The sequence below is a fragment of the Manis javanica genome, chromosome 14, assembly GCF_040802235.1.
Source record: "Manis javanica isolate MJ-LG chromosome 14, MJ_LKY, whole genome shotgun sequence".
Lineage (NCBI taxonomy): Eukaryota > Metazoa > Chordata > Mammalia > Pholidota > Manidae > Manis > Manis javanica.
This window is the reverse complement of record NC_133169.1, coordinates 91,585,126-91,604,060: the sequence shown is the minus strand read 5'-3', so window position 1 is coordinate 91,604,060 and position 18,935 is coordinate 91,585,126. Positions and strand designations below refer to the sequence as shown.

At 44.2% G+C, this 18,935-nt stretch overlaps 1 protein-coding gene across 1 annotated transcript; it reads left to right on the top strand.

Annotated features, from left to right (window-relative positions):
* Positions 1–75: 75 nt before the first annotated feature.
* On the top strand, positions 76–18,729 carry PLAC8L1 (PLAC8 like 1). Its single transcript, XM_037015903.2, has 4 exons — positions 76–3,051; positions 7,570–7,703; positions 17,245–17,381; positions 18,462–18,729. The coding sequence occupies exons 1-4, from the start codon at positions 2,930–2,932 to the stop codon at positions 18,663–18,665; spliced, it is 597 nt and encodes a 198-aa protein (XP_036871798.2). The 5' UTR covers positions 76–2,929; the 3' UTR covers positions 18,666–18,729.
* Positions 18,730–18,935: the final 206 nt, after the last annotated feature.

The window sequence follows — 18,935 nt, the reverse complement described above, 5'->3', positions numbered from 1 at the left end:
ATTTTAAACCTACAGAAACGTTCAAAAAATTTGGCCAGTAAACATCCATATAACCTGTTACCTAGATTTGCTAATTGCTGACATTATGTCGCATTTGCTTTCTCTCTCTAAATACACATTTTTAAAAATAAACCTGTTATTTTGGAATAGTTTTAGATTTACAGAGAAGATCCATCCATCATACAGAGAATTCCTGTGCAGCCTTCATTTAGTTTCCCCTAATGTTACCATCCTTAGATAACCTTAGTTCAGCTGTCAAAACTAAGTTCTTAATGTTGGTATGTTACTGTTAACTAAATTACAGGTTTTGTTTGGATTTTGCCAGTGTTTCCACTAATGTCTTTTTACTATTACAGGATCCTATCAGGATACCACTTTGTACTTATAATATACTTAAAAAAAATTCTGAACCATCTGCTAGACACCATAGGGTGCAGGTACCGTGACACTTCATCTTCCAGTGCTCCACCAGGTAACTCCTAAGAGCTGAGACATGCTCCTGTGGAGTCATAATACACATATATTTTGCTCAAGGACTTTAACTTTGATGCAATAATATTATGTAGTAAGCTTTCCTAATAAAAATGAGGTAATAAAATTTCCTCAATATCTCATCAATAATTTTTTCCTTTTGACCCTTGGGATCCAATCAAAGATGAAGCATCACATTTTGTGGTCATGTCTCTTGATTTCCTTCAAACTAAGACAATTCCTCTGTTTTCTTTTTTGGTCTTTCATGACTAGCATTTTTGAAGACTCCCTGCCAGTGAGTAGTTTGCACTGCAATCTGAATGTGCCTGTTTTCTCACGGGTAGATTCAGACTTGGAAGTCCCGGCAGGGCCACTGCGTGGACGAGAGCCCCACTGTGCCGCGCCAGGGTTCTCCTGCGGCCGAGGGGTTTCCATTATGGGTGATGCCAAGTCCGACCACTTCATTAAAGTGGTATCTTCATGTTTCTCCTTTGGAAAGGTACCTTTTCCCTTCTGTAATTAATTAGTCTGTAAGGTGGTATTTTGAGACTTGCATGAGTATCCTGTTGACTAGCAAACTTCCATGAAATAGTAGCATTCATGGATCATTGCCAGTTATTACTCTGGTAGCTGTAATAAGGTGAGTTCTTAATTTTATCATTTCTTCTACATTATTAAGTTGTAATTTTCTGTAAAGGAGAGGTTTCCCCTTTGCTTCCAGTTTTTAAAATTCATTCTTTTCAAATCACTGTGGACTGATGGATTCTTTTTTTCATGTATGCTATAGTCTATTATTATTATGCCTTGATGCTCAAATTTTCCTAAATTATCCAGTGGGAGCCCCATTCAGGCTGGTTCCTGTGTCCTTTTGAGAGAAAAATTGGAAATAGATAGGTTAATTGTGAGTTATTATGAAGATTCTTGGATTTCAGGATGAAATTCCAACTTAATCATCTGGGGGAGTCTGCAAATTTTTGAAGTGGAAATGAGATGTATCTCCTCTAGTTTACAATAATTGTGTCCATCTGTTTTTCTCTTGAAAAATCAATTCATTTAGTCATTTTCTGATGACTATTTATTAGATATCTGTGTGCCCGGCTCTGGTAGGTTCTCAATGTTAGCTGGCACTTTGTTAAGCTGTTTTCTCTCCTTAATATCTTTGGATGTAACTTCGCATCTGTATTAGTAAATACTCAGATGCCACCCAAAACCTGCAGCATTGGGGAAGTTTTCTAATTGCCTCCTGCTGTGTTTAGGGCCTAACTGGTTAAAAGGTGGGGACCACCCCTATACACACACGAAAGACACAAAAATTGGATGGGACATGATCCTTGCTCTTAAAGGCTTACGGAATGTGACAAAGATGGGACTTACTGTGCTTTCATTTTGGAGGAGTGGGTGGGAGTCTGTTCTTCTCCCCCATGTTTGCCTTTTAGAGGAGTCAGGGGCTAGAGCTGTGCTGCCCAGTAGTTTTGCCACTGACCACAGGTGTCTAGAGCACTTGGAATGTGGCCAGTCTGAGTGGAGGTGTGCTGTAAAGACAGACTGAGCGCAGGTCTCAGAGACTTAGCATGACAAGGAGAATATACAATATCTCAGTAATAATTTACATTGATTACATGCTGAAATAATGCTTTGAATAAATTGGGTCAGTAAATATATTAAATAAAATTTGTTAAAATTAACTCCCTCTGTTTCTTAAACATTGCTACCAAAAAATTTAAAATTGTATGTGTGGCTCACAGTACATTTCTATTGGACAGTGTGGTCTAGAGACTTGATGAAATTTAGGTTAAACATTACTTCCTATTGCATTATATCAAAAGATACATATCAGTTTGTCCCACTCTTAGGAATACTAAATTTGATAATTTCCAAAATTTTACATTTTAAAGATACATGTCGATCACTTCCAAAACTTTCCAGTATAAAGACATATATTTTAAAATAATTTCTAGGGTTTCTGTTGTAAAGATACTTTTTAAAAAAAACACTCAGAACCTTCCATTGTAAAGATATTTTGAGTATTTCTGGAACTTTCTGGAGTTAGTTTTGGGATTCATAAAGTCCCTGTTGCTTCTCAGCTACATGGCATGGCAGAAATATGTAGCCTTTTGAGTCCCCTAAGGAAAAGCTAAGTGACAGCTAAATAAATATTTACTAGAGGTATTTCTCAAAGCAAAAGGATTTTCCCACCAAAAAGTTTTTATTTTTAACTTACATTGTTGTATCTTCAGCAGTATCTCTGTTAAGATAAGTAAGATGGATTTGCCCATAGTTAGATGTGTACCTGACTTTGAAGAAATAAGATGTCAGTTACACTGCTCTGACCTCAGGTTCCAGAATGTCAAGGCAACATTCTTTAGAAGAGATGTTCCCCTTTGGATTGAACCAAATTTAGAATCAGCCAGCTTACTGTCAAAAAGGACAGCCCTGCGGACAGAAAACAGCTCGCACTATGAATTGCTTTGGAAATCACATCTCTGGGTTTCATGAGGATGTTTCCTTCCTCACCATACAGTCACCTCCGTCGCTCTCACCCATATCGTTGGAAGATGAACATTTTATTTCCAACCTGAGGTATGGAGTAGGGTGATTCTTTACCCTCAGCTTTTGCTTTTTGGTTAGAGTATCAAATCAATCTACTTACAGGGAACCAGGGGAAAGAAAACCTGGCTTGGGAAGAAAGTCGTTGCTGTCATTTCCCATGTGTACTTGAAAGGGGGCAACTGATAAGTTCCTTCTGGCCTTGGCCAGTGAAAAGAGAAGGGCAGTCTTGGTTGAGAGGGTGTCTCTTTATTATTAACTTAAAATGTTGAACCCTAACCAAGTGAAACTATTTCTGGTGGCTGCCAATAGTTTCCACCCTTTTGAAATAAAAACTCAAGGATTTTGGCTTCAGTTAAGACTGAAATAATCAAGGAGGCCTGAGTGGAAGGCAGAATCAACTCAGTACGACAAGTTTCATTAAGAAGAGAGTGGCATGAAATACGCCACCCCCCCAACTCCCCTGTGCAGGCTGAAGCACCGAGCATGTGGGAACACACTGGGAAATGTGCCCAGCTGCTGGGAAGAAGGACGGAGTTAGGTCAGAAACGGTGAATGGTGTGTCGTGTCCATCTAACACTGCTGCCCGCTAGGAGCAGAGAGCTAGAGACCGGAGTCAGCCTTCTGGCTGCCATGGGGGGAGCCTACCTCTGCGTCTGTCTCTTAGGGTAACCTTGTTTTGCCTGGGACTGTCCTGATTTTAGTACTGTTAGCTTCTCCCTGGGAAACTCTTAGTCTTGGGCAAATTGGGATGACTGATCACTGTGATTAGACATTAAGGTATTTGTGTAGCACATAAACCACTGAGAAACTGCCCGGATCTTCCTCTGTTCTTTAGAGAAGTGTGCAGACTGCCCGAGGGTATGTGCAGGATCCTTAAGTTGAAGTCATAATAATAATAATTGCCACTTCCTCCATACTGACTATGTGCCAAGTATGTGATCTTGTTTTATCCTCATGGCAACTGTGGAGGCACGATATTCTAATTCCAAATTTTTGGGGAGAGGAGACCAGAGCTGAGGGCTGTGACAAGTGGTGTTCCCCAAGGTCAAACAGCTAGAATGCAGTCAAGCCACATTTGAACTTCAGTGTGCCTGAATATAAAACCTGTCCTCTTTCACTAAATGAAAAACTTGCTGATTGGACGGCAAATGGCCAGATGCTCTGAATGAGCAAATCTCTGACCACGAGCTTCACTTGCTGTTTCCAAACTCCTTCCTGTTTTTAATGATAGTATAGGATTCCCTGGGGTAATACACAGAGCTAAAAGCTGTTCAGGAAGTTACAATACTACTTTAGTCTGATACCTGCAGCAGTCCCTGGATAATTATCAGTTCTTAAAGGAACTACTGAGTGCCTGGCCCATAGAAGATGCTTGTTATTTTAATTATGACATATGTGCTATATTCTTGAGCTGAAACATTTTAGCCACTGTATGTCAGTAGCAGCATTTTAATATGAAAATTAGCAAAAATTCAGGGTGTTAAGGAAATAAACTCAACATTATATTTCCTGAATTAAAAATTAGGTAAATGCACAGAAACAACTTTCGTTTCCCACCAAGAAAACACTGTCCTCTTGGTTATTTGATTTGGAATAGGTAGGACAGGCTTCCACACCATGATTAAAGGTGTTATGCACATAATGCTGAGATGGAAGGAGAAAATTCTCTTCTAGGGCTGCAAGCTTTAAACAGTTCATTTCAGGGGAAAATCTAACCCATGGGCTCTGCCCTCAGAAATTCCTCTACTAACTCAGAGATAATTGGGATGCTACCTTCTATGTTTATTTCATCAGTTCATACCTGAGAACTGTGCCTTTGCTAGAGAATGAAACAGGTAAGGTCACCTGATTTAGAGCCAGACTTGAGGAGGACTCAGATGTAATGGACGAGACTTGTGAATTCTATTTGCTTCAATTCAATAAATATCATTCACCCACTAGGATTCAAGATAGTGTTGGATTCTGGGGGTACAGGGGGAAGCAAGGTGTACCCCCTGACCTCAGGGAGCTCGCATGGAGGTAGAGGGAATAAGATAGGTATAAAGTAGTTTCTTCAGGGCCTGTTTGAAATCTTGGTAGGTGTCTTAGTCTGCTCAGGCTTCTATAAGAAAGTGCAGTAGACTGGGTGGCCTAAAGAGCGGAATTTTATGTTGTCACAGTTCTGGAGGTTGGAAGTCCAAGACTAGGGTGCCAGCACGGTTGGGCTCTGGCGAGGACGTTCTTGCTGGCTTCCGGCCTTCTCCGTGTGTGTGTACGTGGCCTTCCCTCTTCTAAGACCACCAATCCTATCAGACCAGGATCCCACTCCATTCCTCATTTAAGCTTAATTACCTCCAAATACAGTCACACTGGGTGCTAGGACTTCAGCATAGAAGTGGTGGTGGTGGGGTAACAATTCAGTCCACAACACTAGGTCCTGACCCATGTCAGAACAAATGTATTAAAAGGTACCCAGTACCAGACATGATGTCCATGTACTTTTTTGTTGCACACTAAGTGAAAGGACTTTCGAAACTTCGCTTTTGAGATTATTTGGCTATGAGTAATTAATTCAGTTTATGATTGCTGCTCCTCAGCAATCATTCATATTTGGGACTTTTTGCAAAACGAGAGAGTTATAAGTTGTTTTCAAGTGTAATAAAATATTTATGAATTCTAAATTTGACAATTAATGAGATCAGCCTAATGTTCAATTTTCATGTTTAATTGAGCATTAACTTCCTTCTATTTTGTAGTTTTTATATTTTGGAGCCAATACTTTTTTCCAGGTCTCAAACACTTTTGTAGGCTCTTGAAAATCTTAGACCCTAAGCTTTGTGTGTAATGCTGAACAGATAAGAGGGGATGTTTCATAGCTCCACTTCACACCCGAGGCAGGAACCCCCAGCCTTGACCTCTCTTCCAAGCTCAGGGCAGCATGTCCAGGGGAGGTCTCACTGGCACTGCGACTGGCTGCGCTCCGAGCATCGTCTTCCCTTCCAGCCTACCTCCTCGTCTGTTTTCCTGGCCATCCCCGTTACCTTGACAGCACCACCTACCTAGGGCGAGCCTCAGAAGGTCAATGACATTGCAGGCCTCACCAGTGGTCTCCACATCCACCTGTATCGCTTTCAGGATGACTGCATAGGACCTGCTTGGGAGCCCTGGTATGAATACCGATCTCCACACCTCACGCCTGCGGACCTGGGCCATTGGGCTGTGGCGAGGCTTGCATATTGATTTTTTAACAAGCTAATGTGAAGTCCTGTTGGGGAGGGTGTAGACTTGGTCAGTATTGGTGAGATGAAAAAGATGTGGATCTTAACAAGAACTGTGCACCCCATATTATGGCAACATGAAATCTCATGGGATTTATTGGCCCAAAGCAGAGGTTCTCAAAGGGACCCCCATGTTTCCAAAATGCCCCCAGGGTGTTGCCTTTAAGGTGCTTGGAATGTTCCACTCTGGCCTCCAGGCCGTGGGCCCCAGGGGCTGAACACTGGTGACTGTTACTATCACAACAGCTGTTACAGAAAGTTCTTTGTTTACTTGTCTCGAGTATGAACCATGCTCTTTAATTCTTCACAGCATTCCAGACACCTAGTGCAAACTCTTACTGAGGCTTGCCACAAGGGAAGCACAAAAGGGAATATTACTGCTCTGTCCAGGCTCAGACTCATTCCAGGGCGCCCCCTTCTCCCCCACTCTTGACCTGCCCCTTCCATGAGGCCCGGCACACCTTACCGTCTCTATGGGACTCACGGCAGCCATCCCCATGGGAGGGGCTCTGGCAAAAGTAACTTTGAGCCCCAGAAGCAGGAGGAGGTTTTCCCTCACCTCATTTTTGAAGCCCATCCCTTGGGCCTGCATTTCCTATCTTAGGATGACTGGGTGGAATATCTATTCCCTTCTGGAAAAATCAGCCCAAAGTTGTACTTTGTGGTCTCATGCGGACAACCATACGGTAATTTGATGTGAAGACATCCTGAAGTCTGGGTTATTCACTGAAATGGTACTGCATGTAGCCTAGTCCGGCTTTGGGTGTACGAGCTCAGGCCAACTTACTGGTTTCTTCAAAGCCCTCGTTAGGTAGCCTTACTCAGGGTCACCTTGTTGCTCCTGCTCTGGGGGCAATAAGCCAAGTGAATGTCCTGCATGTCCTCAGTCAACTCCATAGCCCTATGCAGGAGTATTTTTTATCTTACATTTGAACAGATGGAATGCAGAGAGATTAAGAACTTAACCAAGGTCAGGCTTCCAGGAGGTGGCATGTTGGGACTTGACCTGAGGCCTCTTGCTTCCACATTTGTGACTTCAACTATTATGAACACTGAGGAAGTAGGCTGGACACCGAGTTGGAGTGGCAGGACGCAGATAATAGTGCTGTTAATAGAGCTGGGGCAAAGAAGTCAGAGGAGAAGGCGTGATGAGGGAGGTGGGGGGATGGGGAGGTCAGCTCGGCCTTGAATCAAGAGCCCATCTCCTCTTCACCGCTCTGTCTCACTTAATGGTCATCCTTCTGAACCACCCTCTTTGTTTCCAAGTTAACCACCGTCCTTGAATCTGCAGGAGCCAGGCGGCCGCCCAGGTGGTGGTGAAGCAGCCTGTCCAGGGAGCCGGTGGCAGGACCATGCTCACGATTGTCCAGGCTGGTGGGGACTGGAGCACTGGCCTCTTCGGTATCTGCAGCGACAGGAGAATCTGTAGGTTTTTCCTCCTCGTTTGAGTTCTCCCTTACTGTTTCCTTCCCCCAGACATCAGTGGGTAGAAAAGCGACACTAGGCCCAAGGACAGGAAGTGAATGGTTTCAGAGTATCTGGACTCATGTAGTGACCCAGATACAGGAACAATGCCTTTGTAGAGAAAGTGGTGACTTCAAAGATCCACGGTTGGCAAAGATGTAAGACCCGGGCCCCCTTGTCTGCTGCTGGTGGGAGTGTGAACTGGGACAGCCTTTCCTGGTGGCTGGTCAGCAGTACATGTAAAAAGAACCTCAAGAGTCACATAGCTCTGACCCAGGAATTACATTTGAGGCATTTGGTCTAAAGAAGTAAATCATGTGTGAAGATTTAGTGACAACATTAAACTTTGAGGCAGTGGTTGTCACAGCAGATATCTGGAGCAGCCTGAACCTTCAGTGGGGGCGCCCGCACAGTGAGAGGTTGCACAGCCACAAAGAGTCACATTGCAGAATAGTGTTTAGTGGGAGGAAAAGATGTTTTGGATGCCTTTTTTAAGGTAAAGAAGCAGAGTATAAAACCAAGCAGTTTAGACACCATTTTGGGTGAGAAATATTTAGAAAAATAAGAAGACTACAACTACAAATTTTACAGCAGATACCACCTGGAGGCTAATGAATAATTCTCATTTTCTTTTTGCTTATCTCTTTCTAGTAATTGGGGGAGCTGTAGGACTCTAATAACAGGCAGAACAATCACAGAAAGAAGCCCTCTTTGTTGATCAAAGTATTTTCAGGTTCTGGTTTAGCCATTAAGAGGTAGCAGCGAGCCTGCGCTCTAGCCACACAATTTTCCCCTGGGTTTGAAGCTCAAAGCATGTCGAGCCTGTTTCTACCTTAGGACGCCCTGACCCATCTCTGGGACCACGTGTCAGTATCCCTCCCTGGACCTGATGCCCTTGCCCTGGGAAGCAGCTCGGTCTCAGAATCCTTTCGGGTGGGTGGCTGGGGGTGGTAGTGCGGGGCAGGGGTGGGGGAGCCCTTGATCGACAAGGGTCAGTCTCTCCAGTTCAACATCCAGCAGACCCTGGATCTAATATCTTAAAAGAATAAGGCTGTCTGCACCCTTTGAAGGCTTCTGGGAAGACCCGAATTCGTCCTCAAGCCTCACGGATGGACCAGTCCGGAAGTCCTGAGCGGCTATGGGATCCAAGCCCTTTTTCAGCCGAGAGCCTTGCTCAGGCAACAGCTCTCACAACATGTTCTGGTGCTCTGATGGCGCAGGCTGGAGCCTTCACCATGTGCCCGGACCTCACAGAGAAGAGGCTGCCCAGCGCCAGGCCCTCCCCTCCGTCCCTGCCTGTCTGACCCGGAGCTCAGCAGGTTGCTTCTGACCCTGCTCCCACATGCACTTCTAACATTTGCTGATTCTTTCAGGATTCTTCCTGGTTCTCTTCCGGATTCTCTGGCTTTGTTGTCGCCCAGGACTGAGACACGGAGAAAGCAGAGCAGTGAGGTGGAGCTATGAGACCTACCTCCAAACTGGGAAGAGGACCATTTTCCTGTCATGACTTGTAGTGGGGTTGGGAGGCCATCAACGCATTTCCAAGCAGGGCAAAGCCTGGAATGTTAGGCAGCGGGTAGGAGAACAGGCTTCTATCAGATACAGACCCTGCCTTGAATGCTAACTCCGCCTCTCACTGGCCATTCGACCTTAAACAAATTCTCTGGGTCTTAATTTTTCCATCTCTAAAATGAGGATAATAAAGAGGCCCATGTCAAGAACCGCTGTCAGGATTAAAGCAGTTAGTGCAGGGAACCCACTCGTAACGCTGGTTTGGAACGTAACTGGATCCGAGATGTTTTTGGTTGCATGCTGCGCTTGGAAGTGTGTCCTCTCAAATGGTGGACCCTAATGTAATGGCAGGTGTTCTTATAAGAAGGGGGAAATTTGGATACAAACGCAGAGAAGAGAAGGCCGTTTGAAGACAGAGGCAGAGATTGGAATAATGCAGCTACAGGCCAAAGAATGCCAAGAATTGCCCCCTTAGGAAAGGTGTGGACAGCCTCTCCTTTAGCCCTTCCAGAGTAATCACACCCGCCAACCCCAGGATTTTACACTTCTAGCCTCCAGAATTCTCCAGTGAAAGAATAATTTTTATTGCTGTAGGGTGCCTAGTTTTGGGTATTTTGTTTCGACAGCCCTAGGAAACTCATACAGAATCATACACTGGATATTATTAGAAGGCTATGGGGTAGCTCACAGAGTTTAAAAAAAACAACTGCAAACTAAGCTCAGAAGGGACAAGATGCATTATCAGGAACTAGCTGACAGTCTGGTCAGCCTCAGACATTTTTATCTTGTTTTCCCATCAGAATGGATGTTGTGCAGATGAAGCCCAATTTCCCAGCTTAAGTCATGTGCCTACGCTTGGCCAGGCAGGGCATTCTGAGTGACAATCCTATCAGTATTGCCCACGAGAGTGAAAGGATAATTTCCTAAGTGTACTAATAGGTGCTGTTATCAGGAAATCCCAATAAATATTCAAAATGCACTAGTGACTTTTAGGCATTTTATCCTGACTATAATTTTTATTACCCTCTATCATGTTGAGAGCAAAGAGTAGAGTCAGGAGGCTTAGCTTGGCCGTGGCACAGTGATTTCTACCCAATCCCAAGAGCATCTAAAAAGTTTGGCAAAGAAAGGACCCCTCCTCGCCGCCAGCTCTGCCTCAAACACCGCCTCGCCCTTAGCTCCGCTCCCGGCCACCGTCAGGTCCAGGAGACCAGCCGTGCGGGGGCTCCTGAGGACTCCCTGCCTACCCGTCTGAGAGGCAGTTTTGGGGCAAGAGGAGAAGGAAGGACATGTGAAGAAATATATTCTTTGAAATCAGGCACCATGCATGGAGGAGAGGCCATGGTGATGCAGTAAAAGGTGATCTTGAATGTTCTGTGCCCTAATTGTTTCCCGGGTGGGCCTTCATTTTGTGACTGCTCACAGTGTCTCTGAACTTTTAAATTTTTGGAAGAAAATTTAAAGGCAATATCACTTTCCCACTCGTTGTCTGCCCTGTACCTCCCAGGATGCAGCTGGAGTCTGAGTCCTGTGCTTCCTCAGTTTCTTTCCTTCCTTGTTTAAAAGGGCTTCTTCACCTGCAAAGTTTCGTTTCAAGCAAATCACTGTGAAAATAGCTGCGGCAAACTTGGGAACAAAAAGGAGAGCTTCTTTCCATGACTTGGTTCCACGCCAGATTCCCACCCTGGGACAGGTTTCCATTAAACGTTGAGGATTATCGCTATAATTTGTCATCCATTAAACAAAGGGTACATTATGAGCAGTGAAGATTTCCATCTCTTTTTGACATTTTGCTTCCTCAATTTATTGCAATTGTATTTCTACAAGTGCTCCCCTCTTCCCACCTCTGTGCTTCAGTGTGAATTCGCACTGCCCTGGGATTAGCAGCTGGGTGCTTCTGCGCCCTTGGGAGCTGTGGCTGCTGAAAGCCCTCTGTGGAGACGAAGCCCAGGGGAAGCGAGTAGGAGCCAGGTGACACCGAGGCTGGAAGGCTGGGCGTTCCCAAAGCTGGGAACACACAGGGAAGGTGTGTGCCAAGGGTATGATCAGCACTGGTTTGTAATTCATCCAGTATTTACAGAGTTCCGACCTATGGGTAGACATATAATAGGTGTTACAGACATAATCGTGAATAAGACAGAGGCAGTTTCTCAGAGGAGACAGATAATAAGCAGATAAGCAAGTCAACAAACAAAATATTGCCGTTGTGATAGAGTGCTATGAGGAAATAAGCAGGGTGTTAGGAAAGGAGGGGATTGGGAGGAACTGATTTAAGCGGAAAGATGGGACAGCACCAGGCACTCACACCGCCCCCCTGAGGGCACGGTAATCAACAGGCAGTGAAGAGTGTGGTGCGGACCAGGGGCCATCAGCTGACAGCATGGGCGCTGTGCAGCAGGTCAGGGCTTCCTTCGGTTCTCTGGAAGAGGAAGGAGGTGTGAGAGTGCCTCAGGCTGGGGCTCGTGCCCCCACAACGCATCCCGGGTGAACGGTGCGCGCTCTGAAAGCAGGGACCACTGCTGTCTGGCTCACTGCTCTGGGGCCCCCAGGAGGCACTTGAAATATTTCCTGAACGACACATCAGTGAAAGAATTTTACCCTGTAACCTCATTTCCTTCTGTCTGTCTTGCACTTGATTGAAAGAATCCTAAAGCCGGCCCAAGTCCCTCTGCAGCTTGCCTGGCAAAGGACCCGACAGCCTTGGCTTTCCGGGCAGGTCCAGGGAGGAGAGCTGCTCTCTGGAGCCAGCTCAGGGCTTAAAAAAATAAAAAGGAAAAGATTTTAACTAGGTTATCATGCACATGATGCAGAATTCAAAAGGACCTCCCCGTTGGTTTATGAAAAGCTGGCACCCCACCCCTGCTGCCCCTTACTGAGCTCTTCTCCCAGAGGCAGCCACTGCCACCTGAGTCCAGACATAGTCTATGTGCTTGTAAACATACAAAACAAATTTCAAATGGAAAATGATGGATTTTTTTTTGTTATAAAAGTATTATACAATCATTGTGAAAAAGAAAAATACAGAAATTTCCAAGAGAAAAAAGTCAGTATCCTGTAATCCTAGCCATCAGAAATAACCATTAACATTTTGGTATGTGTCCTTTCAGATTTTTTGCTGTATTGTGTGTATGTAACTTACACAAATAGTAGAATTGTAAACACACAGTTCTGTGCTTTTAAATTAAACATTAATTTAATAATTTATCTAGGTGGTCAGACCACATCAGCAATTCTGAAGCTAGTATTTTAAATTGCTGCATAGATCCTGTGTGTGAATGCACCGTAATTGATCCGATCCCCAAATCCCCGTTGGTGGGCCTGTGTGTGGTTTCCAGACTTTTTGCTGTTCAGAGCAGTACGGTGTGAACATCCTCATACTGAGGTCCTTTTGTGTGTGTGTGAGTTTATTTTTGGGGTAGTTGCTGAGGAGTAAACCTGCTGGTCAAATAGTATGTACCACTTTAAATCTTGATGTTGCCAGTGGCTCTCCATTTGGAAGCTGTACTAATTCACACTCACACCCACAATGTATGAGTGTGCCATTCCTTTTCTGAGCATCTCTTACTGGTAGATGGTTCTGCCTTTTTGTACTAATTGATCTGAAATGTGTCTTGCTGCAATTCCACCCACCCTTTTCCCCACTTCTGCTCTCTGGGGCCGCACACTCTGGGTTTGTGTAGGCTTCTCTTGACTCCCCCGTGAGTTAGCAGGATGAAAAATGAAAAATGAACATTCCATGCATGAGGGTGGAGCCCGTCTCAGAGAACAGAGCAGGAACATTTAGGCGATGGTGCTTATGGAACTCCCAGGCCTTTGGGTATAAGAGGAAGAGGCCGAATTTATGGCTCAAATCCCTTTTGAGCCTAAGCTCCTTAAGATACACGTACATATATATTTATATTTGTGCTTTTATATATATAGTATTTTTACTTCACAAAAAACATGAATATGGTCACTTTATAAAAATAAATAAAACATTACCGAAAGGGAACCATGTCCCACCTTCTCTATTAAATCAATTTGGTGGGTTTCCTACCAGATCTTTTTCTCTGTATTTACACATGTGTCCATTAGTAATATAGGCACCATTGCTTTGTACCTTTAAACAAAACATAAAATGGTATTATACTGTACATATCATTGTGCAATTTGATTTTTTTTTAACTCAAGCTACATCTTACAGTTTTAACTCTCGGTACTTAATTGATCTTTCAGTGCATTCTTGCTTATTCTGTAGTGTGGTTGGCACCATCATGTTTATTTACACTTGCATCTATTAATGCACATTTGTTTTGAATTTCAAACTACAAATAATGCCACCATGGATATCCTTGCACCTGCCTCTTTGGTACATGTGCAGACGTTGCTCTAGGGTAGATACTGGTAAGTGGACTAACTGGATCCTAGAGTATTTAAAATTTCACTAGACTTAATATGTTGCCTTCCAAAGTGGCCATGCCAATGTCTGCTTCCATCCGTGTGTGGAGTTCCTATTTTGCTATGGCTCCCTACAAAGCTAGGTATTTAAAAAACTTAGAAAATTTGGTATTCCTAGGTAAAAAAAATGTGATCTCTAATCATCTCAATACACATTTCCCTAATTACTGACAACACTGAGCAACTCTTCCTGTTTGTTACTGGCCATATCCTCTTCGGTGATTTACCAGCTCATGTCCTCTGCCCGTTTTCTTCTTTTGTTTAATCCTTTATGTATTGAGTTCTTGATATATTAGATTCTGGATACTTACCTTTAGCCTGTGATGCGTGTCGCAGAGTTTTCTCGTAGAGACTCTTTAGGACTAAGGATGCCATCAGCCCGCTCTTCTGCATCCTTCCTGAGCGTGCGCAGCAGGGTTTATCCCACTGCACCACACACAGTGCGGCGCGGTGACGCCCGACGAAGATCTGTCCTCACCTACCTCTTTAGGCGCGTGATTCAAGAGCGTCCCGCAGGAGCAGACAGGAAGTAGTGGCAGTAAGGACGCCGTCTGGAGCAGGCAAATCCACAAACACTGTGGCGTACTCAGTGAATACGTGAGACATGAGAACATATGGACGCGTGTTATGTGTGGTAAAGACTTAGGGACCGGACTGCTAAGCTCAAACCTGGCCTTTGCCCCTTCCTAAGAAACGTACGAACGGGCAAAAAAGTCATCTGGTCATCAGTCTGCTCATCTGTAAAATGGACAAAATAAGAGTATCTACATTATGGGATTGTTGTGAGAGCCGAATGAGTTAATGGATGCAAAGTATTTTTAGCAGGTCTTGGTCAGATGTTACAGGTGAAGTCACTATAGATGCTATACCACAAAGTTCGGCTTTCATAGTGCTTTTTTTAATTATCATATCTGACTTCTGTCTCAAGGTAATTGAACGTGTGTCTGGGTGTGTTTCCTTCAGCATGTGGTACACCTCCTACCGAATACTTAGATAACATGGTTATATGATGGAAAGGATTAAAAATAAAAATAACAGCCTGTGTTTTTAAAAAAGCATAGAAGTCATAAAAATAAGATACAGGACTTTCAATGCACAAAATAACCTCTTTACAGGATACTTACTGAGGACAGTGGGCATGTCTCTTTGCCAGTTAAAGTGGTGCAGCTCAGGCAATTGTGTGAACATGATTCATTCCTCACTTTGCTTGCCAGCTTTATAATTATGCAATTTTTGACAAATTTTTTATTTGCAGGCATTTACACTATTTTGCAATCTATGCCTAAAATGAGATTTGATTGATTTTTATGTGCCGTGATTTCAAAGTCCCCTAACTGAAGGTTGCATACAACATGGCCACTCAACTCGCTGTAAGGTTCCTGTGCCTTCTGTTGTCTGAGCTGTTTGTACCAGTTGTCGATGGGGCCCGCTGATCTTGCTTGGAGTCATGACTTTAAAAAAAAAAAATGTGGGCTGAAACATCCCAGACTTACTCAAGGCTGAACTCAGAGCTTGCTTTGGGTCAGGTGACGATTTAGTGCCTGCAGAGCGTGATTCAGTTATTTAACTTGAGACACGCAGGTGGACGGCGTAGATGTTCTCCTTGAGGACAGGCTGCTGCTTGTCCTCCTCCCTCTGCGTCCCCCGCCTGGCATGCTGGGGTGCTACGTCGCCCCCTCTGTCAAGTTGCAGTCCAGAGCCCTGGAGCATTTCCTGGAGGTCAAACAGGATTCCTAGCTTTTTGCTTCTTTGTCACTGAATCGGGGAGTGTGACTGCTTGCCTCCCTGTTGGGGAGAGAGGGAGGGATGGGCAGGCAGACACAGGCCTGTGACAGGAAGTTCTTCTAGTGAGCTGGTAACGTGGGATGTGAGCCTTCGTTTCCGGTGCACTAAAAGGCTGTGATCACTACCATTTCAGTCACTAGAATGGCTACAATAGGCAAGACTGACAACAGCAAATATTGGTGAAGACGTGCAGCAACTAGGACTCTCATACATTACTGGTGGGAGTGTAAAATGTCCACTTTGGAGAACTGTTTGTTTCTTGTAAAGTCGAACAATCTACCCCATCACATAGCAATTCTCCTTCCAGGAATCCACTGGATGAAATGAAAATTTATATGTCCACATACAGACTTGTCTAGGAATGTTCACAGTACTTATTCATGATAGCAAAACATGAAATAATCAATGGGACAATGGATAAGCCACTGGTGGGATATGCATACATGGGAATCTACTCAACAACAGTAAGGACAGACTACAGATTCATGTAACACTGATGAAGCTCAAGAAACATGGCGTTGCACAAAAGAAGATGGATATGAAAATAAGCCTGATTCATTTATATGAAGTCCAGGAGGAGGTAAAACTCATCCATGTGAATAGGAAGCAGAATAGCGGTTGCCTCTGGAATGGGGGTGAGAGAACTGGGAGTGTCTGTGGGGTGGGCAGCTCTCGGGGGTGAGGCTCATGTTCTACATTTGGGTGAACGTGATTGTCAAAACTTATCCACCTGAACATTTACGACCTGTGCATTTTCTCCTATGTAAACCATGCCTGAATAACGTAGTTACTGAATATATATTTAAAGGTTATGGTTAGTTTTTATTTTTTCTTCTGTTTCATAGTCCTAATTATTTGTATTCATCAAAGCGGTCACCTTTTGCAATGTGAGGTGACCGAATATCTTAACCATATATCAAGGTTTCTTAACCTGTGGTCCATTGATAATTTTCAGTGGAACTTTGAAACCTGTGAAATTGAATGCACAATTTTGCATGTCAGCGGGCATGTTTTTTTCTTTTTCTTTGAGAAGTGAGTTCATAGCTATCACCATATTCTCAAAATGGTCAGTGACCCAAATCACAGTTAGGACAGAACCTCAGTGTTAGATGTTCATGCAGAACATGTAGAAAACAATATCAAGTAGTTAAAGATGAATGAATGAATAAGTGACAAACTGTTTTCAGTTGACATTCAAGGAACCAAGCCTCTAATAGTTTACAGATTAAAACTGGCAGATGTCAGTGGCTTCATAAAACCAGTAAAAATTAGAGTAACCTTCTGGCCTGAGAAATAGAATGAAGTCCTGGTAAGAACAGCAGGCAGGATCAGTGTACATGAAAGAACTTTCAATCTCCCTTACAGAAAAAGATACCTGTTACTCAAAAGTACCATACGCTGTGTCTATTTTAAATACTGAAATTAGAGAGATGAACATAATAGAAGTAACAGTTACAATTCAGCTGTAAAAAAATTATTTAATGCTTCTCTCTTGACAGGAAAAAACAATTACCATAGTGAACGCTTAACAGAATTGTGTCAGATTCAGCTTTGTCGGTGTTTAACAAAAGAAGACAATTTTGATGGGGCTCAGTTATAACAATTTTCATACACCGAGTTTTGAGAATTGGCTATTCATTCTCAGGCCCTGACTGTGGGAGACAATACAGTACTCACTTGATGGCCTAGGGCTGTGAATGCTCTTGGAGAAGGAGAGCTGCTCGGAGCGCGCCCGAGAGCCCTGACTCTTTCATGTGGTCGTTGACAGGCTTCTGTGGTCTGCTTTGCCCGCTGTGTCTCGAGTGCGACGTCGCCAGGCATCACGGAGAGTGTTTTTGTTGGCCGTTACTACCTGGGTCCACCTTTGCCCTAAGAGTTGGCACCAGAGAGAGACATAAAATACGGGTGAGTGTGTTTGAACGTACATGTGAACCTCGATCTATATGAATGAGTCCTGGATGCCTTTTAAACCTGTGTTTAAAAAAAAGAGAGTCTGGGCAAGGATGCTTAAAACACCTCACTTAGTGGAAGATTTTGGGGAAGAAAAGGGAAGAAATTTCTGATGACATTTGTTACTAGGATGTATGCTAACCACAATGCCATCTTGTGAAGGGTATTTCCCAGAAGGACCTATTATAACACACGTTATTGGTCAATGGGCACTTCTGTCTCCATCTTTAACTACATCGAGAGGAAGTGGCCGGTAGAATCACACTGAGTTGGGAGGATATACTTGGGATGGTCTGCCTTAAAAGGTAGCCTGTGTGGCACACGCAGGATTCACTCCGGGGGCTCCCTGGAGACACTTCAAAGAGCAAGACAGTGTCCAGTGTGGCTGAGATGAAGTACAGCGAGAGACTGGGGACAGACAGGTCATACCTACAAACACAAAGGGCATCTCTTTATGTATTTATAGGGAATGATCCCTAAGATATATTTTTAAGTGAAAAAAGAGCAAGGCATAGAAGTACGCACTATTTACATAAGAGACTAGATAAGTATATACTTGTGTAGACATAGAATTTATCTGCAATTTATATAAGAAACTGTCTACAAAGATTGTCCCCCAACAGGTAATTAGGGGACTGGGGCCAGCTGTAGAATTAGGATTTTCTTTTAATTTCCTATCTCTTCTTACTGTGGGGATTTGGGACCATGTGCATTTATTATCCACTCTGAAGAAATAAACAAAATAATTACAAATATTGAGACCTAAGTGGAAAAAAAATGTTGACAGAGAAATCAGTGGCTTGGGTCCAAAGCACTAAGGGCAGGTCTCTGAATTCAAGGGCTGACCAGCCCTGAGCTGCTTGGCTCGTGGGCGGCCGGGGGCAGCCATGGGGCCCCTGGGAGCTGCCTTTCGGTTGTTGGTGGACCTTGGAAGCAGTGGGTGGGATGGGCCACCAGGTAGTATCGTGGAGGCCCTGGGTAGTGGAAAAGAGCCTGTGGGATTGCATCAGCACAGAGCCCCGGTTCTCACCCTAGGGCACCCTGTGTGAGGACTGGCTGGCCGTGCACTGCTGTTGGCCCTTTGCCATCTGTCAGGTGGCCCGGGAACTCAAGAAGAGGGCCTCCCGGCTCTATGAAGTCTACGCAGCCCCTCCAGCGCGGGACACCTTTACCTGCCAGAGCAGGAAGACTTCCCCCACTCCCCTGCCTCCCCTGCCTCCCCTACAGTCCTCCCAATAGAGAGATTGTCCTCTTTAAATTTTCACTGAAATACTGTGAAGATAAATAGTATCCCACCACTGTCTTTACTGTTGTTCTTTATGCGTACCCTCGATGAAGACTGTTACTTGTCTGAATTTCCTGTTCCAGGCCAACTGCACAGGGCAGATCCTAGAGGTGAGTTCTGTGCCCTCCCCCATCCTGCCTGGAGTTTTGGAAGGCTGCGTTTTCCCCCCGTCTTTCTCCTGCCGTCCTTTCATGGGGCTGTCTAGGAATCTAGACGGATTGTTT

Excerpts from the sequence above, each read along its gene's own strand:
- PLAC8L1 (XM_037015903.2), top strand. The coding sequence starts at position 2,930 with ATGAATTGCTTTGGAAATCACATCTCTGGGTTTCATGAGGATGTTTCC. Across the intron at positions 7,704-17,244 it reads CTGCAGCGACAGGAGAATCT|GCTTCTGTGGTCTGCTTTGC; the intron begins GTAGGTTTTTCC and ends GGTCGTTGACAG. Across the intron at positions 17,382-18,461 it reads GAGAGAGACATAAAATACGG|GGCACCCTGTGTGAGGACTG; the intron begins GTGAGTGTGTTT and ends TTCTCACCCTAG.